The sequence below is a fragment of the Phyllobates terribilis genome, unplaced genomic scaffold, assembly GCF_046119375.1.
Source record: "Phyllobates terribilis strain yellow unplaced genomic scaffold, ASM4611937v1 Scaffold_3__8_contigs__length_932513732, whole genome shotgun sequence".
NCBI lineage: Eukaryota > Metazoa > Chordata > Amphibia > Anura > Dendrobatidae > Phyllobates > Phyllobates terribilis.
The window spans coordinates 343,169,666-343,192,633 of NW_027362763.1; the positions used below are offsets into that span (position 1 = coordinate 343,169,666).

General features: G+C 44.8%; 1 protein-coding gene across 1 annotated transcript; it reads right to left on the reverse strand.

Annotated features, from left to right (window-relative positions):
• Nucleotides 1–2,009: 2,009 nt before the first annotated feature.
• Nucleotides 2,010–11,570, reverse strand: LOC141258545 (receptor-transporting protein 3-like). Its single transcript, XM_073673523.1, has 2 exons — nucleotides 11,563–11,570; nucleotides 2,010–5,386 (listed from the first exon to the last, which is right to left on the reverse strand). The coding sequence occupies exons 1-2, from the start codon at nucleotides 11,568–11,570 to the stop codon at nucleotides 4,801–4,803; spliced, it is 594 nt and encodes a 197-aa protein (XP_073529624.1). The 3' UTR covers nucleotides 2,010–4,800.
• Nucleotides 11,571–22,968: the final 11,398 nt, after the last annotated feature.

Sequence of the window (22,968 nt, forward strand, 5' to 3'; positions counted from 1 at the left end):
CTCACTCTTCTTCGCTATCCCCAAACCCCAGCACCCTCTAAACCATGGATGTCAAACTGAAACACACAGAGGGCCAAAATGAAAACTTGGACAAAGTCGCAGCCCAACCAGTATACAGTATAATTGGCTCCAGAAAGTCCTCCATACAGAATAATGGGCCCCACATAGTCCTCCATACAGAGTAATTTGGCCCCACATAGTCCTTCATACAGTATTATGGGCACCACATAGACCTCCATACAGAATAATGGCCACACATAGGGTTGGTGGTTCTGGTGTCGCGAGCCAAATAAAACCACCCTGCGGACCAGATTTGGCCACGGACCAGAATTTGCCATGTATGCTCTAAACAAATAAACATCTCTCCTTCCCTCTTACCTCCCCACTTGACCTCATCTGCCAACCTGCTCCTCAACCTCAGATCTATCCTACTAAAACATAAAACAAGTTGGCCACTTTTCTTCTCCCACCTCCTCTCCCTCTCTCTGCTTCTCTTCACTACTAGTGACATATCTCTCAATGCTGGACCCCCAGAGATGACTCTTCCCATTAATTCCCCCTCCTATCACTCACAGTCTAATAAGAACTACCGCAATCTCTCCTATGTAAAACCCATGCCCTTAATGCCCAACCCCCTGCTCCTTCTCTCTGGACACTCTGGAACGCCCACTCCGTCTGCAATAAGCTTTATGTGATCCATGACCTTTTTATTTCCTCTAATCTTTCCTTCCTGGGCCTCACCGAAACATTGCTGACACCCTCCGCCACTGCCTCCCCTGCTGCGCTGTGTTACGGTGACCTCCACTTCACACACTCCTCGCCCTGGCAACAGCCATGGTGGAGGAGTGGGTCTTCCCCTTTCTACCAACTGCACCTTCAACCCAATCCCACCTCTACCCTCCCTTCTTTTGTTCGTATCTATTCTCCCTCAAATTTCCAAGAGGCCATCATATACAGACCTCCAGGCCCGGCCACTGCCTTTTATTGACAAATTCTCCCCCTGGCTTCTTCACTTTCTCTGTGCTGACATTCCCACCATCATCATGGGTGACTTCAACATCCCCATTGTCAACCGCCTTAAAAACTTCTTACTTCATCTTTTGGACTTACTCAGTGGTCCTCCTCAGCCACCCACACAGATGGACACACACTAGACCTTATCTTCACCCGTCTCTGCTCTCTATCTAATCTCACAACCTCCCCTCTCCCCCTATCTGACCACCATCTACTTACTTTCTCATCCCTGTCCACCTCACCTGTCACCCATGTCCAACAACTAGCACACCCTCGCAGAAAACTCGCACATCTAGACACTCACACACTCTCTAACTCTATTCTACAACTGGCATCCATATCTTCACTCCACGACAGACAGTGCCACTGCTTTCTACAAGGCCACTCTCACATCAGTTATTGATGTGGTCACCTCTCTCGGCAAGTGTCTAGGGTTGCGAAGCGGTGTTGGAAGAAAACACATTTGCAAGATGATTTCACTGCATTTAAACAAGCAACACTGCCTCCTATGACAGATCCTCTCTTCCTTTGGCATCAAAGACCTTGCTCTATCCTGGATCTCCTCATACTTTTCCAACCACACTTAGCGTCTCCCACTCTCACACTACCTCGCATGAGAGAATCGATGGTCAGGTGACCCCAGCCTAACCTGTATATTAAATCCATATCTGCAGGTTAATTGCATTTTGGGGACATAACAGGTTCCCTGTAAAGACAAACAATTCTGAAGAAACAAATATAATTGGGGAAATTTTATAATACTGGTGAAATCTTAACTTAAGTAGCTTAAAAATAAAAATGACCTACACATACTGTACACAAAGGAATGCAATACACACGACAACACTGATTTTCAAACTTTAATGCATGATTATTTTTATTTAAAAAAGTAGATTTTATTAAGTGCTCAATTTTGCATAACGGCACCAAATATCTGTACTTCATGGCATAATTTTAACCATCACTTTGTCACAAAGCTGATTATTTCTCAGACTACTAGGACTGGTCTGTCATGCTCTGCTTAGCTTAATATAACATTAAGAGAGGAGGAATAAGCTGTAACCGTAACTGCCCATGCATATTTATGATAGGTGGTGGGGGGTGGATTAATGCACCTAATCGCCTTGCTGGGTTAGTGACTAAGCCAAGCAAATTCTTTAAAGGGAAATTGCCACTTGATTCATGCTGTTCAAACCATGGAGAACATTAATCAGAGCTGCATGAATCAGAGCTGCTCCAGCATTTCATAGAAAACATAATTTGAAGAAAGACAAGATGAATCCGAAGCAGCTTCTCCCCACCCACTCCAGGAGATTGACAAATCTCTCCCTATGTACACACATGGAAAAGACCTGTCCCTCATCTCTCCTGGTCGTCTCCCCCTATGTATACACACAGGAGAGACCTGTCACTCTCATCTCTCCTAGCCGTCTCTCACTATGTACACACACAGGAGAGACCTGTCACTCTCATCTCTCCTAGCCATCTCTCACTATGTACACACACAGGAAAGACCTGTCACTCTCATCTCTGCTGGCCGTCTCTCACTATGTACACACACAGGAGAGACCTGTCACTCTCATCTGTCCTGGTCGTCTCTCACTATGTACACACACAGGAGAGACCTGTCACTCTCATCTCTGCTGGCCGTCTCTCACTATGTACACACACGGGGGAGAGACCTGTCACTCTCATCTCTGCTGGCCGTCTCTCACTATGTACACACACAGGAGAGACCTGTCACTCTCATCTCTCCTAGCCATCTCTCACTATGTACACACACAGGAGAGACCTGTCACTCTCATCTCTGCTGGCCGTCTCTCACTATGTACACACACAGGAGAGACCTGTCACTCTCATCTCTCCTAGCCATCTCTCACTATGTACACACACAGGAAAGACCTGTCACTCTCATCTCTGCTGGCCGTCTCTCACTATGTACACACACAGGAGAGACCTGTCACTCTCATCTGTCCTGGCCGTCTCTCACTATGTACACACACAGGAGAGACCTGTCACTCTCATCTCTGCTGGCCGTCTCTCACTATGTACACACATGGGAGAGACCTGTCACTCTCATCTCTGCTGGCCATCTCCCCCTATGTACACACACAGGAGAGACCTGTCACTCTCATCTGTGCTGGCCGTCTCTCATTATGTAAACACACAGGAGAGACCTGTCACTCTCATCTCTGCTGGCTGTCTCTCACTATGTACACACATGGGAAGAGAACTGTCGCTTATCTCTTCTGGCATCTCCCCCTATGTACACTCAAGGAACAGACCTGTCAATCTCCTCTTTCCTGGTTGTCACTCCAAAGTATGCTTTCCGTGAAACGCTGGAGCGTTTCATAGAGTAACATATCTGACTGCAAGTGCGCTGCTTTTAGTTTGGGCGGCATAAATCAAGTGACTGGTTAAAATAGAAGAACAAAATCTTTGATTTCGTTTTACTTCTAATCTGGAAGGTTTGCAATGAATAACAAAACTATTGTTATATAGTATATATAACAAAACTATAATTATAATTAAAAACACCAAATGTTATTTTGATTATTAACATTTTTCAATAGAATAATAAAGCTACTATTGATTGCCAGACATAAAATATCCATAATCATGTGTTTAAAACAAGTTCTTAACTAATGAGCTCCTAAAACCCCAAAACATTACAACTGCAATTAAACATTACGGAATCGATTTATTTATATTGTCAAGGTAAGGGGGCTCTTGATTATATTCATTGCTGAATGTGTTCTCCACTTTCAAACAGGTTTTTTTTTTGTTTAGTTTTTTTGTTTTATTCTTTAAAAAGGATCAGAAAGGCACAATAAAAAAAAGTGAGTAGCAATGACACCCTGACACAAGGAAATGTGACAAGCTGCAGCCATTCACTTGCTGAGGCTGGTCACTGTGGTGGCCTGGGTTTTGCTGAGTGGTCATTTCATATTGAGAGAGACCAGAAAACTAGCGGGGGACCAAGTAAGCACCGGATCTGGAGAATCAAGGAATCGGTGAGGAAAGTTTTTTTTATTATACCATTTTCAGATTTAAAAAATATCCTATAAGAATAACCTGCTTAATGGACAGAATGACAATTACAAATTCTACACAGATTTGATCTCTATTACATTATAAATGTGAAATTAATAATCCAATATACTGATTGTTTAATTACAGTACCCAACATGACTGGAGTGATTGGATCTGTGCTATGTTAGGCCTCATGAACATGACTTTAAAAAAAAAAAAAAAACTCCATGGCATACCATATTAATAGCATATTCACCCCCTATTCAAATCAAAAGGGTGTGGCTGTGCAGTACCCGGCCATCGCCACTATTCTGTCAGTGGAGCTGTGCTGTGCAGCTCCACAACAGAGCTGTTCCTGCCACCGCTGACACCGGGTGCTGCACCCTCACCGATCAGATATTGATGACCTATCATATGGATAGGTCATCAATCTTAAAGTTTCAGACAACCCCTTTACATTTCTTATTAGTATAGTTAAAATCCCTGACAACCCCATTAAGGCTAGAAACATTGCTTTAAAATGCAGATGCTGTAGACAATATGTGAGATTCCTTTGAGGCTCTATAAACACACTAAGGTTATTCAAAAACGATGCTGTTACTAAATTCCTAAATTGAAAAATGTACAAATGTATAGTGCTTCTAAATTTCCGACCAATCTATTTCTAGAATTGCATTACTAGGTCAAAAAGATTCACATGTCCTGTCCAACTTTATATTTTCTCAGTACTATAGAAAAAAAAACAGTTCCTAACTATTGTATTTTTATATCTAAAATATACAACAATGCAAAAATTAGGAAACCAATAATGAAAACGAAAATTCTTCCGGTTTCATCATCTGGTGATTGGTAAACTGCTCTAGTTGGACGGGAAGTTAAATAAGTCTCTATTGGCCAGAAGTTTGTTTTATCTTGCTCATAAACTCTTGACGATGCTCGAGGATAGAAGGTTTCTGGCTTGGGCATAGCAGCCATTGTTTTATCTTCGCTGACTGCATTCCAATTGCACACCTGCATCTTACAAGCTTCGCAATACTTCGTTTCATGAGGTCCCTCCACCACATCACTGTAAACCTCAGGCTGTAATGGTGGCCTTGTATTCTTCCGTTCATAAAACTTGCTTTGGATTTTGCTGACTACATTGATGATGATGACCCTCTTGCTGTTCTCTTCAGAAATTTCTGCCTTTTCAAAAGTAGAAACGTTACACCGTCTACATCGTTGCCTAAAGATCTTCATTTTGACAGTGCCACATTTAAATTTTGGATCCCACCTTATCAAAAACAGGATATGTACTTGAGCTGAGTTCCACCATCGACAACAGTGTGAGCATTGGAACCTAAAACAAGAAATAACCATACAAATAAATATGATGATATTATAGTATTAAACTGACTATAGATATGTTTCTTGCATAGAGAAGTGATATAATGTCAATCATAACTATATCATACTCAATATTGTTATGTGCCTATACTGAAATGTTGAAATGTGTTATTTTTTTTTTTATAATACTAGAATTTTTTAGGATTACATACCATCTAAAGGGAATATGTCAACTGATTTTTGCTACCCCATCTGTGAGCAGCATGATGTAGAGGCAGAGTTTGCAGTGATGTGCCACTCACTGGGTTGCTTGCTGCAGTTTTAAAGAGGTTGCCTGTTTTTTTTATTATTTTATGTATGACCCTAGACTGCAGAATGCTGAGTTTGTCATATAGTTTCTATCAGTATTCAAAATTGCCTAAATATCACACTACGGCAGGTGACCATAGTCATTTTGGAGGATGAAGTCATATGCTTAGTAGTTTTTACTGTTCAGATTAGATCAACGGGATAAAGGGCAGACACACAGCATACAGATAGTCACAATGATTATTATAAACAACAGTTTAGTTAAAGAACATGACTGAAATGACGATCACTCAAAAAGACAGGGAAAACCAAAAGGAGAGAAAACCGAAATGTAGCCAAAAATAACAAGGTAAGAATCAGGATAAAAATACCTTTAGTATAATAACATTGGGTATGTGGCACAGAAGGTGCTGACACAAATAACAAAAAGATATATAAAATTACATACATGAATCATTAAAAAGCAGCATATAATATCAGATCATTCGGTATTAAGTCATTGTACAGTCCAAATGAAGGTGCAACAGTGCAAAACAGCAGATAATTAGTGATGAGCGAGCACTAAAATGCTCGTTGCGCGGGTCGAGCGAATCGTAATACTCGGGTACTCAACCCGAGCAATGAGCCCAATGTAACTCAATGGGAAATTCGAGCATTTTTCTGGTGGCATCCCCCCTGAGAGGTCTGGAGGAGGCCTAAAAATTGGCCAAATCCATGAGAACAGTGCTAAAATGATATGGGAACAGCATGGGGAAGACCCCTGGAAGCATCTCTGACTCTCAGGTCACTCCTGTGAACAATGTTGTAAGAGTATTACGCCACTTTTATGGACTCACAATAAAACATACAAAAACAAAGCCAAAATGGATTTTTCTGGAACATTCTTTCCAGGGTAATGACTTTTATATAAGGCAAAATAACCAAAAGCAAAAATGCTCCTCCATACTATGGGCTATGTTCACACGTAGCGTCTTTGATGCGTTTTTTTGCACTATTGCATTGCTTTCAACGGTGAAAAATACATTCACCAGTAAATGTAATTTTAACATTTTACTACCTAATCTGGTCATGTGGTGTGTGAGACATGATCAGACACATTCCTACAGTGCTGAAATGACATGGGAACAGCATGGGGAAGACCCCAAGAAGCATCTCTGCATCCCAGGTTACTGACTAAAACCGTGGTCATCAGACGTGATCCTATATTACTGCGGTAATAATACAGACATTTTTGGCAACGTGACAAATATTAAACTCCATTTAAAAAGGGCAAGGCGTGTAGAAAGGGACAGGGAAGTGGACGTCATGATGATGGTGCATGCAGAAGCCGAGGCCGTGGGCAAGATGAAACTGTGCCTGCTGAGGGAGCACAACAAGTACCCACATCATGTTGACCTAGCTTACTGTCCCACTTTCTAGGGGGCTGTGAAAAACCACTCTTGAAGCCAGACCAGTGTAAAAAGGTTGTTGATTGGATAGCAGATAAATAGATAATGCTTCCAGTAAGTTTGCAACCACCACTTCCACACGGTCCAGTCTCAATAGCCATGAGCCTGGACCACATTATTATTATTATTATTCTAGCGCCATTTATTCCATGGCGCTTTGCATGTGAAAAAAGGGTATACATAGCAAAAACAATTACAATAATCTTGAACAAAAACGTGACAGCGACTAGTACAGGAGGAGAGAGGGCCCTGCCCGCGAGGGCTCAGTCTACAAGGGATGGGTGAGGATACAGTAAGGGTAGAGCTGGTCATGCATTGGTATGGTGGAGTGGTGGTTACTGCAAGTTGTAGACTTGTCTGAAGAGGTAGGTCTTCAGGTTGCTTTTGAAGGTTTCCACAGTAAGCGAGAGCCTGATATGTTGGGGTAGAGAGTTCCAGAGTAGGGACAATGCACGGGAGAAATCTTGTATGCGATTGTGGGAAGAGGAGATAAGAGGGGAGTAGAGATGGAGATCTTGTGAGGATCGGAGGTTGCGTGCAGGTAAGTAACGGGAGACTAGGTCACAGATGTATGGAGCAGACAGGTTGTGGATGGCTTTGCATGCCAAGTTTAGGGTTTTGATCTGGAGTCTATGGGCAATGGGGAGCCAGTGAAGGGATTGACAAAGAGGAGAGGCCGAGGCATAGCGGGGGGACAGGTGGCTTAGTCAGGCAGCAGAGTTTAGGATAGATTGGAGGGGTGCGAGAGTGTTAGAAGGGAGGCCACAGAGCAGGAGGTTCCAGTAGTCGAGGCGGGAGATGAGGGCATGCATAATTGTTTTTGCAGATTCTTGTTTAAAGAATGTGTGGATCCGGGAGATTTTTTTTACTTGGAGTCTGCATATTCCTCACCCTGATCCTCCTTCCTCCCACCATGCCGAGTGCCCGGAGACAACTTATCCCACACTTGGACACTCAGAAGAGCTGTTCACTTTTCCAATTGTAAATTCGGGCCTCTCGTCCGGCCAGCTTCAAGTGAGTCAACAGGAGATCGCATGTAGCGATGGCCAAATATTTCAGCAGCCATGGTCACACGATGGTGACAGTGGGAAACTGCCACAAAAGTTGGATGATGATGAGACACAATGGACAGAAAGTCAGGAGGAGGACCAGGATGCGGAAGTGTAAGATGAGGTGGTGGACGATGAAGTCACTGACCCAACCTGGTAAGGTGACATGCATAACGAGGACAACAGCGCAGAAGGGGAGGGAGGCATAACATCACAACAGGCAGGAAGAAGCAGTGGGGTGGCCACAGACACAAGGTGGGCAACTGTTCCTCAAAACATCAATACCAGGGAAGTTGCCAGTCCAGCTGTTAGGTCTTCCAGAGTCTGGTTCTTATTTAAAGACAGTCCAGTAAACCCCAAAAAGGCCATTTGCAACATCTGCCATGCCAACATCAGCAGGGGCAGCAAAACTACCAGCCTGACCGCCACCAGCATGCTCAGGCACATGACAGCAAAGCACCCGACTAGTTTGGCCGAATGCCAGGGTCCAGAAACAGTATCTGCGGGTGACACCACTGCCTCTTCCCCTGTTGTACAAGCACGCCAAGCCTCTGTCCATGATGCAAGCGAAGATGCCTCCCATCCTACACCTGTCGTTGCATACTTGCAACCATTACAGTCAGCAACCTTGTCCACATCCTTGTCCCAGCGCAGCATTCAGTTCTCCCTACCCCTGTCCTTGGAACGCAAGTGCAAATATGCAGCCACCCACAGGCCATAATACTAAACTGCCACATTTCTTGTCTGCTTGCACTAGAAATTTAGCATTATAGGCTCGTGGAGGCGGAAGCTTTTTGTAACCTCATGGCGGCGGCTGTCCCTCGGTACTCGGTCCCCAGCCGCCACTATTTCTCCCAGTGTGCCGTCCCCGCCTTATACAAGCACGGGTCCCATAACATTACCCGTACCCTCACCAGCGCGGTTACTGGGAAGGACCACCTAACCACAGACACATGGACAAGTGCTTGTGGCCAGGGATGGTACATCTTACTGATAGCACACTGGGATAATATTGTGGAAGTAAGGACCCAGTCGGACCCTGGGACGGAACACGTTCTCCTGACGCAGAGGATTGCGGGTCCTGGGTCAATCATGGTTGCCCCCACATTCTACATCTCCTGCACCTCCTCTTCGGCCTCCATCTCCGAAATAACCACATCAGTCACAAGCTGGAAGCACTTCAGCACCGCCTCGGCCAAGTGGCAACAGGTTGTGCTGAAGATAATATGCTTAGGTGACAAACCGCACACCACTGCAGAGTTGTTGAAAGCTGTAACAGAGCAGGGAGATCTGTGGCTCTCACCGCTGAACATACAGCCAGGCATGGTCGTGTGTGACAATGGCCGGAACCTTGTAGCGGCTCTGAGGCTTGGCAACCTCGCACACGTACAATGGCTGGCCCATGTGCTCAACTTAGTGGTTCAGCGGTTTCTCAAAACCTACCTATCTGCCAGAGCTGCTTGTGAAAGTACACCACATGTGTGCCCATTTCAGAAAGTCAGCTACAGCTTCCGCCACCCTGGCAGTGCTTCAGCAGCGTTTGCAGCTTCCAGCTCACCAACTGGTGTGCGATATCACCATATGTTGGAAATCAACGTTGCAGATGTTGGGAAGGATTTGTGAGCAGCAGAGGTCAGTTGTTGAGTACTAGCTTCAACACGCCTGTTGGAATTCAGGTCAGCATCCGCAAACAAGAGCTGATGAGTGGGCATGGATGTCGGACATATGTGCCGTCCTCCAAAACTTTGAGGACTCCACCAAGATGGTGAGCAGTGATGACGCCATATTTAGCGTCACCATCCCGCTTCTGTCTACTGAAATGCTCGCTGCTCACAATTACAGAGGAGGCATTGCAGGCAGAGCAAGGAACTATACAGGGCGATGCTACACAGCCCAGCCTCATCTCATCTTAACACAGATTGGCTGTCATTATCACCCAATCACTGTAATGCCAAAACCAACATGGCTGCGGCATTACAGTGAGTGGCAGGCAATCCCCGCATGTTTATTCGCTGTTAAAACAGCGACAAACATGCGGGATGGGGACTCGAGCTCCCGTCTGAACATCCCAGAAGTACTCGTCGAGCATCTCAAGCAGTGAGATGCTCGGGCGAGTACAGAACAGGAGCGTGCATACTCGCTCATCACTATTTGTGAGCCCTCGCGGGCAGGGTCATCTCTTCTCCTGTACCAGTCGGTGACCCCTTTTCACATGTAAAGCACCATGGAATAAATGGCGCTATAATAATAAATAATACAAATTATACTACTTGTACTCTGGGTCAATTGATGCCATTTTCCTGGTGTCTGTCCCTAATTTGATCTGTTTTGGCAGCTTTTGGGTCCGTTTCAAGGTGTTGCGTATGCGTTTGGTTTGGCCTCCCATTGAATTCAATGGGGTTTGGATATTCGACGAATGTTCGACTAATTAATCGGCGAATGTTGCAAATTCACTGATCGGAAACCAAACCGAACATTGAAATGTTCACTCATCTCCACTAACCATGCAATAATGATAGTGAAATAATAAAGATGCAATTTTTCTATAAGCCTGCATGAAAAGTGTCATAAGTAACTACAACCTGCTCTGGATCTTGAAAATTAGAGCCAATCAGCAAATGTAAGCGTCATATTCGTTTTCAGCACCACAAAATTAGCTAAAGTGATTTTCCCATGAACAAAAGTTCATATTAATCAATAGATCTTATAATAATAATAACTTCCACAATTGGATGTGTTTAAATAAAATGTCCCTGTGCTGAGATAATGTTATGAATGTGCCCCTGCTGTGTACTGTGTAATAGCTGTGTCTGACCGTGCAGGAACATGGTCTGATCATACCACATCTCCTGGGCAGGGGGGGGAAACAAAAGAGAGGTTACAGTGAGGACAGCATGGCATCACAGCTGATTCTTTTTGTGAGATGAAGTATTTCCCTTCCTGCTTTTAACCCCTTCACGATCTATGATGTATAGGTACCTGCATTTTTTCCGCCACATGACAGCTCATTTGATCAGCTGTCATGTGCCCCTAACAGCCGCGTGCGTAATCGTGATCCATCCGCAGAGTTTAACTATTTAAATGCCGCTGTCAATCTCTGACAGCGGCATTTAACTTGCGCGTTCTGTTTTTTTTGGTCACCACAACATTGCAATAAAACGCAGTAACAGGCGATCAAAAGATTGCATCTACCTCAAAATGGTATCAATAAAAATGTCAGCTCAGTACACAAAAAAAATGCCCTCACCCAGCCACATATACCAAAAAATGGAGACGCTAATGGTCTCGGAAAATGGAGTCTTTTTTTTTTTTTTTTTTTTTTTTTTACTAATTTTGGATTTTTTTTCCACCACTTACCGTATTTTTTGGACTATAACACTCACCTGATCATAAGACGCACCTAAATTTTAAAGGAGGGGAATAGAAAAATAAATTGAAGCAAAAAATGTAGTCATGATGCACTGTTATAGGGGAGGGGTCTGCTGCTGACACGGTTATTGGAAATGTCTCCCAATTCTGTACTAATATCCACCATCCTGGTATATATATGCCCCCTTCCCGTTATAAGTGGCTCCCATCCCCATCCTGGTATACATGGCTTCATCCCCATCCTGGTATACATGGTACCCCCATCCTCTTCCTGGTATGCATGGCATCCCTATTCTGGTATGCATGGCACCCCCATCACGCTGCACACAAAAAAATAAAGGATTCTACTCACCTTCCTTCCATCTGCTCCAGCACTGAGTCTTGTTCTGCTGCTAGTAGCTGATCTCATCGTGTGAGCAGAGCATGATGTCACTGCCATGCGCCCCCATGCGCTGAGATCAGCTGCTGGAATATTCACTGCTCCCCACGCCTGGACTATGGGCGTGGGGAGCAGTGAACATTCATTCTCCTTAATAGCGTGCACAGTGTCAGCTGCAGCCGCCACCCCTGCAGCGACCCAGCGATCACATGTGCCTGTTATTAAATAGAATGAATATTCACTACTCCCCACACCCATGGGAGTGGGGAGTAGTGAATATTCATGCTCTTTCATAGCGTGCACACGTGATTGCCGAGCCGTTGCAGGAGCGGCGGCTGCGGCTTACACCATGTGCGCTATTGAGAAAAATGAATATTCAGTGCTCCACATGCCCATGGGCGTTTAACAGTGGGCAGAGTGTTAGCTGCAGCAGGCGGCTCCTGTGTCCTGTGCCCCGCTCCTCAACCGCTGCCGCTCCCCCTAAATGCCCCACCATCCACAGCTGGACCATACATCCGGACTATAAGATGCACCGCCCACTTTCCTCCAAAATTTTGGAGGAAAAAGGTGCGTCTTATAGTCCGAACACTATGGTAAATAAAAAAGAACCTATACATGTTTGGTATCTGCAAACTCATAATAACAGGTCAGTTTTAGCATTTAGTGAACATGGTAAAAGAAAATTAAAACAATTGTGTAATTGTACTTTTTTGCAATTTCACTGCACTTTGAATTTTTTTCCCATTTTCCAGTACACGATATGGTAAAACCAATGATGTTGTTCAAAAATACAACACATCCCGCAAAAAACAAGCCCTCACACGGACATATTGACGGAAAAATATGAAAGTTATGGCTCTGGGAAGAAGGGGTGCAAAAAGTGAAAATCCCAAAGTGGTGAAGGGGTTAAACAATGTTTTAGTTCAAAGAAAGCATTATTTGCTGTAATGTCTGTACACTCCCCCCCCCCCCCCCACCCTCCGACTAGGAGATGTGGTATGATCAGACCATGTCCCTGCATGGTCAGTCACAGCCATTACACAGAACGCTGCAGGGGCACATTTATAAGATTATCTCAGCACAGGAACATTTTATTTTAAACACATCCAATTGTGGAAGTTATTATTCCAGGATCTATTGATTAAAGTTAACTTTTGTTCGTGGGAAAACCCCTTTCAGTTCAACAGTTTTTGTCTCTGTAGCCAATTTGGCTGTAGAACAGTGTATCCTGCTGTTAACTCAAACAGAATGAGTCAACAAATACAGGACATGTTTCAGTGTTAATATCCTGCTTTTAAAATATTTTTCTAATAATGACAAACTGGATAAACTATTAGGAGTTATCCATTGAAAGCTCTGTTTAATCAAGGATGTTAAATAATAGGAAGAAATATTCGGCATTCACAGGCCGCCATTTTTTCCTTTTTTGAAGTGTTTTGTTAGCGACACGTGGATTTTTATTTTTCCACACAAATCTCAATAACTGAACTTGAAACTTAGAGATCCATTCTTACTAATTAGAAATCACTCTGAAGGCGTACAGTTATTTGGGCAGTACAAACATTTTGGGAGTCATGATTCTCCCCAACCATGAGAGTTCATTATTTAGATATTTTCAATAAATTTTCTTCTATAGACTTCAGAGTAATTTCTAGGTTAACATCTATCAATTTGATCGAATCTCTTGTCGTTTCGAAACCCAGAATTGGGAGAGTTTTCCCCTCCCATTTCTATTCAAACTCATCATGAATTATTTGTTTTAGCTCATTGTCTATGTTTAAGTCTAATATTTTGGATTTAGATTATTATTAGAAAAATCTTTTAATAAGAATATCTTGTAAAAAAAACCTGGTCTTTGCTCACCTGTTTGACAATTATTTACCCACCCCAAAATCTCCAACAATGTTACAGGATAACTATGCATCTTTGCACCGTGTTAGCCAGTAGATAGAAAAATATTACAATTTGAGAGTCCTCAGTGGTTGATACCTTTTAACGGCTAACAAACTGCAAGATGGTAAAACAATTGTAAGCTTTTGAGGCTACTCAGGCCTCTTCATCAGACATGGAATAGCACAAAATCTGAAGAGTCACATATTTATGTACAACAGGGTTTCACTTCACCTGTCTTGTTACTGGACTATTCTGTGTCTTGTTGTATATAAATATATGACTCTTCAGATTTTGTGTTATTCTATGAAGAGACCTGAGTAGTCTGGAAAGCTGCTATTTGTTACCATCTTTTCAGTTAGCCATTAAAAGGTATCAACCACTGAGGACTTTCAAATCTTAATATTTAAGCTTGGAAATCCCTATAGAAATCACTGAAATTGACTCCGGTAGGATTTCAAACTGAAATACCAATTTAAATTTTAGAGGTAATTAGTGAGGAGCAAGCATGCTCGCTACTGCTCGGTGCTCGTCCGAGCATCTCACTGCTCGAGATGCTTGGCGCTCGCCGAGTATTTCCGGGGTCGCTCGGCAGGACCTCGGGTCCCCTCCCTGCATGTTTGGTGCTCTTTATAGCACCAATCAACATGCAGGGATTGTCTGCTACACACTAATGCCGCAGCCATGTTGGTTGTGGCATTACAGTGATTGGTTGGCAGCACAGTGTCATTAGGTCTATATCAGACCTGGCGCCGCCATGCTCGTCACAGTCACTCCGGAATCAGACAGTGTAGGGAGAGGTGCTGCTAGGGAGAGATTCAGTTGTTTATTAGTTAGTGTAGGTATTCTACAAGATTCTCTACATATCCATCTCAACTAACAGTCCTTCTGAGGACTAATCCAGCTGCAGAGATATCAGTGCTAGGCAGGGAGACAGGGTATATAGCAGACTGCAGTGCACATAGCAAGAGGGTCCATTCCAGTTCTGTCTGCTGGTGCTTTTACAGATATTAGTAGAAATAGGCCCAGGTATCAGGGGCCAGGAATATATATTTTTTTATCTTAATCCTGATTTCCTTAAAAAGCAATCCAGAGAACACCGTTTTTCTGTGCCATTTGCTTGTTGGCACTGCAGAATACAGCCAGGTCCTTTCCATATTACAGCGCTAAAAATCCAGCTATTTAAAACTGTGGTTTGTCCATCACACGGATCACATAAAAGTTAGCTCAAAATTCAGTCATTTGTAGTGATCGTGGAAAATATTGTCCTCCATTTAAAATGGGCAAGGGACAGGGGAACTGGACGTGATGGTGCACGCAGAGGCCAAGGCCATGGGCAAGCTGAAATTGTGCCACAACAAACATCCACATCTTCTCGCTCGACCTTCCTGTCCCAAATAATAGGAGACCGTACAACACCACTATTGAACAGTGTGAAAAGGTTATTGGTTGGATAGCAAATAATGCTTCCAGTCACTTAGCCACCACCACCACCCTGTCTTCCACATGGTCAAGTCTCAGTAGCCATGAGTCTGGACCGCATATTCCTCACCCTGATCCTCCTTCCTCCCACCATGCCGAGTGCCCAGAGACAACTGATCCCACACTTGGACACTCTGAAGAGCTGTTCACTTTTCCATTTATAGATTTGGGCTTCTCGCCTGGTCCACTTTAAGTGGGGCAAAGGGAGATCGCATGTAGCGATGTCCAAATATTTGAGCAGCAACAGTCATATGAAGGCGACAGGAGAAAGTGTCACAAGAGGTGGATGATGATGAGACACAATTGCCAGAAAGTCAGGAGGAGGACCAGGGTGCGGTAGTGGAAGATGAGGTGGTGGAGGATATAGTAACTGAGCCAACTTGGCAAGAGGACATGCATAGCAAGGACAGCAGCACATAGGGGGAGGCAGGGCACCCCAACAGGCAGGAAGAAGCAGTGTGGTGGCCGCAGACAGAAGGTGGGCAACAGTTCCCCGTAACACCAATACAACAGAAGTTTCCAGTACAACTGTGAGGTCTTCCCGAGTCTGGTTGTTTTTTAAAGACTCTGCCCATAACCCCAAAAAGGCTATTTGCACCACCTGCCAGGCCAGCATCAGCAGGGGTAGCAAAACGACCAGCCTGACCACCAACAGCATGATCAGGCACATGGCAGCAAAGCACCCGACTTTGTGGGCCGATCATCAGGATCCAGGAACAGTGTCTGAGGGTGACACCACCGCTTCTTCCACTGTTGTGCGTGCAAGCCAATCCCCTGTCCATAGTGCATGCAAAGATGCCTCCTGCCCTGCACCTGTCATTGCACACTCTCAACTAGCACCATCAGCAAGCATGTCCTTGTCTCAGCGCAGCATTCAGTTGTCCATACCCCAGTCCTTGGAACGCAAGCGCAAATACGCAGCCAACGCCCCCCAGGCGACACTACTAAATTACTACATTTCGCGACTGCTTGCGCTCAAAATGTTGCCTTTTAGGCTCATGGAGATGGAAGCTTTCTGCAACCTGATGGTGGCGGCCTTCCCTCGGTGCTCGGTCCCCGGCCACCACTAATTCTCCTGGTGTGCCATCCCTGCATTACACAAGCACGTGTGCCACAACATTAGCCGTGCCCTCAACAATGCAGTTACTGGGAAAGTCCACCTAACCATGGACACGTGGACAAGTGCATGTAGGCAGGGACGGTACATCTCGCTGACGGCACACTGGGTTAACATAGTGGAAGCCGGGACCCAGTTGGACCTTGGGACAGAACACATCCTTCTGACGCCGAGGATTGCGGGCCCTGGGTCAATCAGGGTTGCCCCCACAGTGTACAGCTCTTGCACCTCATCCTCCTCCTCTTCTTCAGCCTCTATCTCTGAAATGACCACATCAGTCACAAGTTGAAAGCACTGCCTCAGCCAAGCGGCAACAGGCTGTGCTGAAGCTAATATGCTTAGGTGAAAAACCACACAATGCTGAAAAGTTGTGGACAGCTCTAAAAGAGCAGGCAGATCTGTGGCTGACCTTGCTGAACCTACAGCCAGGCATAGTCGTGTGTGACAATGGCCGGAACCTGGTGGCGGCTCTGAGGCGAGGAGAGCTCACACATGCACCATGCCTGGCCCATGTGCTTAACCTCAGGGTTCAGTGGTTTCTCAAAACCTACCCGGAGCTGCTTGTCAAAGTACGCCACCTGTGTGCCCATTTTAGAAAGACAGCTACAGCTTCCTCCTCCCTTGCCATGCTTCAGCAGCGTTTGCAGCTTCTGCCTCACGGACTGGTGTGTGATGTCCCCACGCATTGAAACTCTACACTGCAGATGTTGGGAAGGATTTGCGAGCAGAAGAGGGCAGTTGTTCAGTACCAGCATCAACAAGGCCGTCGGTATTCAGTTCAGACTCCACACAAGACCTCAGGAGTGGACATGGATGTCAGACATATGTACCATCCTCCAAAACTTTGAGGACTCCACCAAGATGGTGAGCGGCGATGATGCCATAATTAGCGTCCACATCCCGCTTTTCTGTCTTCTGAAATGCTCTCTGCTCACAATCAAAGAGGATGCCTTGCAGGCGGAGCACGATGAGATGGAGCAAGGAACCATACAGGGTGATTACACACAGCCCAGCCTCATCTCATTCCAATGTGGATTTGGCGACAATGAGGAAGAGGAAGAATAGGAGCTAGTTTCATGCACTATAGACGGTACTACCTGCACAATTGTCATACCGTCTGTTCAGCGTGGATGGCCTGAGGACAGGAAGGAGTAGGAGGTAGAGGAGGAGAGCATGGTCAGTTGTCCTCTTTGTGAGGACACGGAAGTCTTGCCTGTTAGCAGTCCGGCACACATGGCTGAGTTTGTTACGCTGCCTTTCCCGTGACCTTCGCGTTCTCAAAATTTTGGGTGACAGTCATTACTGGCTGGTGACACTTCTATATCCACGCTACAAGGAGAACTTTCTATCTCTTATTCCTGAGGCGGACAGGTCTACAAAAACCAGAAGGCCCTTGCGGAACTATTAAAAAATTTCCCATCTGAAAACGCTGGCAGCTGAGGTCACAGTTCGTTGGACAACAAAGGACTACAGGCGAGAGAGACAACTCCAATCCAGCAGAGGCAAGGGAACACTGTCAAAGTTCTGGGAGAGTTTTCTCTGACCCTCCCATCGCACAGGCTCTGAGGCGTGGGGTACTCTCACAAGGAGTGCAAAGTTTCGGAAGATGCTGAGGGAGTACCTTGCCGACCGTACCAACATCCTCCGTGATTCCTCTGTGCCTTATAATTATTGGGTATCCAAGCTGGACACGTGGAATGAACTGACTCTCTACGCCTTGGAGGTCCTGGCCTGCCCTGCCGCTACCGTTTTATCATAGCGGGTTTTTAGTGCCCCCGGTGGAATTATAACTGATAAGCTCATCCGCCTGTCAACTGAAAATGCTGACAGGCTGACTCTTATAAAAATGAACAAGGGCTGGATTGGGCCAGACTTCTCAACACCACCGAATGAAGGCAGCATAACAAACTTAAATCCAGTGTCTTTTTCTGGGAGGTGTATTGCCATGCACCTTTTCACACCCACACATGGGTATACGCTTCCTGATTTTGGCTATTTGCTCTTGTCCTCCTCCTTCTCCTCATCCTCTACCACCATATCACCAGGGTGACCGTGGTCCGTGATGCAACACCCACGTCATTTTTTTGTGTTTATGATGCCCAAAAAAAAAAAAACATTTTTATACAGTATGTTCATGTATCCCCCAGGAGTAAATGTTTGTCAGCCCATACACTTATTGCATGGGCATTACAAGTATAGGAGACCCGCTCCTTTCTAATGGAAACATTTTTTTATGAGGCCCAAATCCACGTCTTTTCCAAGGTGCATTGGAGTGCCTCACAATTTTTTTATTTTTTTTTCAGTCCTTGCATTCACTGCATAGGCCAACACTATTTGAGACCCACTTTCTAATAATGGGAACATTTTTTCATGAGGCCCTCCTCTATGTGTCTTCCAGGGGGCATTGGAATAGGTCCAAATTTTTGGCAGCCCTTGCATTCACTGCATAGGCAAACAGTATGGGAGACTCACTTCCTAATAATTGGAACATTGTTTTCGGGAGGCCCTCCTCTAAGTCTCTTCAAAGGGGTATTGGGGTGCGTCCAAATTTTGGGCAGACCTGCCACTCACTGAATACGCAATAACAGTATAGGAGACCCACTCGTTAATAATGGGAACAACAAAGCATAGCTGGCTGATGGCTCTCTAAGAATAGCGAGGGCCGCCTGATGGCCCTATAAAAATAGGCTTTGTGACTTTCAGAGTTTCTCCTTCATAAATGAAACAGGATGTGTCTGATCAAGTCTCACACACCACATGGCCAGATAAGGTTGTAAAATGTTAAAATGACATTTTTCGGTGAATGCATTTGTCACGGTTAAAAGCAATGCAAAAACGCATCAAAAACGCTACGTGTGAACATAGTCCAAGGTGAGGAGGAGTATTTTTGTTTTTGGTTATTTATTTCCGCCTTATATAATAATAATAATTTTTATTTTTTATAGCGCCAACATATTCCGCAGCACTTTACAAATTTTAGGGGGGACTTATACAGACAATACAGAATAAGCATATCTCATATCGAAAGGAGTGAGGGCCCTGCTCGCAAGCTTACAGTCTATGAGGAAATGGGGGAGACACAAAAGGTAGAATGTACATATATTGAATAATGCAGCCTTGATATACTAAATAGGATAAATAATACATGGACTGGTCGCCAGCCAGTATGTGTACAGTCCTGACCGATGCTATTAAGTGCATGGTTGGTATGAACCTGAAATTGAAGAAGATTTTAATATGGGGGAAAACTGGGACGGACAGATAGTGTGTGGAGGCAATACGCCAGTCTAAAGAAATGGGATTTTAGGGTCCGCTTGAAACTGTGGGTATTGGGAATTAATCGTACTGTCCTGGGTAGTGCATTCCAAAGAATTGGCGCAGCACTCGAGAAATCTTGGAGACGGGAGTGGGAAGTTCAGATTATGGAGGATTCTAGTTTTAGGTCATTGGCAGAACGGAGGGCACGTGTAGGGTGGTAGACTGAGACAAGGGAGGAGATGAAGGGGGAGTACTGAAGCATGGAGTGGTTTGTGGGTAAGCGTGATAAGTTTAAATTGAACTCTATATTGGATGGGCAACCAATGAAATGACTGGCACAGGGAAGAGGCATCTGTGTAGCGGTTGGCGAGGAATATGATCCTGGCTGCTGCGTTAAGGACGGATTGGAGAGGGGAGAGTTTAGTAAGAGGGAGCCCGATAAGTAGAGAGTTGCAGTAGTCCAGACGAGAATGAATAAGAGCTACCGTAAGAGTTTTTGCCGAGTCAAAGGTGAGAAAAGTCCTGATTCTTGAGATGTTTTTGAGGTGTAGATGACATGAATGAGCGAGTGATTTGATGTGAGAAGTGAAGAAAAGATCTGAATCAAAAATGACCGCAAGACAGCGGGCTTGTTGCTGGGGCGTAATGGTTGAGCCACAAACGGAAATGGCAATATCGGGCACAGGTAGGTTAGTGGAGGGAGGAAATACGAGTAGTTCGATTTTTGGCAGATTCAATTTTAGACAGAGGGAGGACATAATGTTAGACGCAGCAGAAAGACAATCACTGGTCTTTTGTAGTAATGCAGGGGTGATGTCCGGAGCGGAGGTGTATAATTGGGTGTCATCAGCATAGAAATGGTACTGAAAACCGAATCTGCTGATTGTTTTTCCAATGGGAGCGGTGTATAAGGAGAAAAGAAGAGGGCCTAGGACTGATCCTTGAGGAACCCCGACAGTAAAAGGAAGGAGAGAGGAGGAGGAGCCGGTGAAAGACAGAGAAGGAGTGGTCAGAGAGATAGGAGGAGAACCAGGAGAGAACAGTGTCCTTGAGGCCAATAGTGCGGAGCATAGTGAGGAGGAGCTGGTGATCCACAGTGTCGAATGCTGCAGAGAGATCCAGGAGAATCAGCAGGGAGTAGTGACCATTAGATTTAGCTGTTAGTAGATCATTAGAGACTTTAGTGAGTGCAGTTTCAGTAGAATGTAAGAAGCGGAAACCAGATTGTAAAGGGTCAAGAAGAGAGTTGTCTGAGAGATAGCGAATTAGACGGGAATGGACCAGGCATTCCAGGAGTTTAGAGATAAAGGGAAGATTGGAAACAGGTCTGTAGTTGGCCGTGCAGTTCTGGTCAAGGGATAGTTTTTTAAGTAATGGATGTATGCTGGCATGTTTAAAAGAAGAGGGAAAGATACCAGATGAGAGGGAGAGGTTGAAAATTTTAGTTAGGTGAGTGGTGACAGCTGGAGAAAGGGACTGAAGGATATGTGAGGGAATAGGGTCACTGGTGCAGGTGGTAGGGCGAGAAGATGCAAGGAGCCTGATCACTTCATCTTCCGTGACTGGTTCGAAGTCAGAAAGTGAGCAAGATACAATGTGGCAGGGGAGAGCATGCATAACGTTTGGGGATTGGGAGAAAGTTTCCTGTCGGACATGGTCAATTTTTTCTTTGAAATAATTGGCCAGATCGTCAGCGCTGAGGTCGGTGATCGGGGCCTGTGCTGTTTGATTGAGGAGAGAATGAAACGTGTCAAAGAGTCGTTTAGGATTATTGGAAAGTGAGATGATGAGGTTGTTAAAGTAGGTTTGTTTGGAGAGGTGAAGGGCAGAGTTATATGTTTTCAGCATAAATTTATAATGGAGGAAATCTTCGGGCAGATTAGATTTTCTCCACAGCCTTTCAGCGCACCTGGAGCACCGCTGGAGAAGACGTGTTTGAGGCGTGTGCCAGGGTTGTCGCCGTCTATGCCGAATTGTTCTTTGTGTAGGAGGTGCGGCTTCATCCAGGGCGCATAGCATTATTTCGTTATAATGCTTCAATGCAGAGTCGGCACATGAGAGGGAGGAGATTGGGGCTAATGATGATTGCAACTTTTTCATAAATTTCTGGGTGTTAATGGCGCGTATATTTCTATAAGTGTGGAAAGTGGGGGTGTCTTGAGTAGAGTCACAGTTCTTGACAGAGAATGAAAGAAGATTCTGGTCAGAGAGTGGAAGGGGAGAGTTAGTAACTCATGTACTGAGCATGTGTAGGAGAATTAGCAAGCTGTGAAAGGCCAAAGGAGGAGGTCAGTGATAAAAGACTTATATACAAGTCATTACCCTGGAAAGGATGTTCCTTAACATATTTCCCAGGAAAATCCATTTTGGTTTTGCTTTTGTATGTTTTTGTATGTTTTATTGTGAGTCCGTAAAAGTGGCGTAATACCTCTGACAACGTTGTTGACAGCAGTGACCTGGGAGTCAGAAATGCATCCAGGTGTCTTCGCGTTTCCTATAGACTTACATTGGGCTCGTTGCTCGGGTCGAGCACCCGAGTATTCTAATTTGCTCGACCCGAGCATCCGAGCATTTTACTGCTCACTCATCACTAGTAATCATCTCCCATTTAAATATGAATTGGAAAAAGAAAGGCATCAAATTAATTTCAGATTTATTTCTAGATAATTACTAGTGTTGAGCGAGCACTAAAATGCTCGGGTGCTCGAAGCTCGGCCCGAGCTCGCCATGATATTCGGGTGCTCGACCCGAGCAACGAGCCCAATGTTAGTCTATGGGAGACCCGAGCATTTTTGCGGCAGCACCCCCGGCAGTCTTTTAAAAGCCTAACAAGTGCCCAAAACGATAGTGACAGTGCTCAAATGACATGGGGATCGCCCCAGGAATCATTTCTGACCCCCAGGTCACTGCTGTCAACAAAGTGGTCAGAGGTATTAAGCCACTTTTAAAACCCTCCGTCAGGGCAATATGTTTCATAACGAGTTTAGGGGCATTGCGCCTGTCAGGCACAGGCTAGAAAATTGGCTATATTTTCCTTTTTTTTAAATTTCAATGCTCTAACAGTGATCAGTTACCTTAATAGGAATGTAATAAATGAGAATACACATAATCACACAGCCTTTAAAGTTAGGAAGGTACTGGGAGGAGGGTGTTTCCCAGACAAACCACTGAAAATAGAGAAATGAAACTAAGTGAGCTGCGCCTGTCAGATCAGTTGCCCCTGACGGAGGGGTTCACAATAAAACGTTTAAAAACGAAACTGCAACTGCTTCCCTGTGAAAGGAAGTTCCTTTC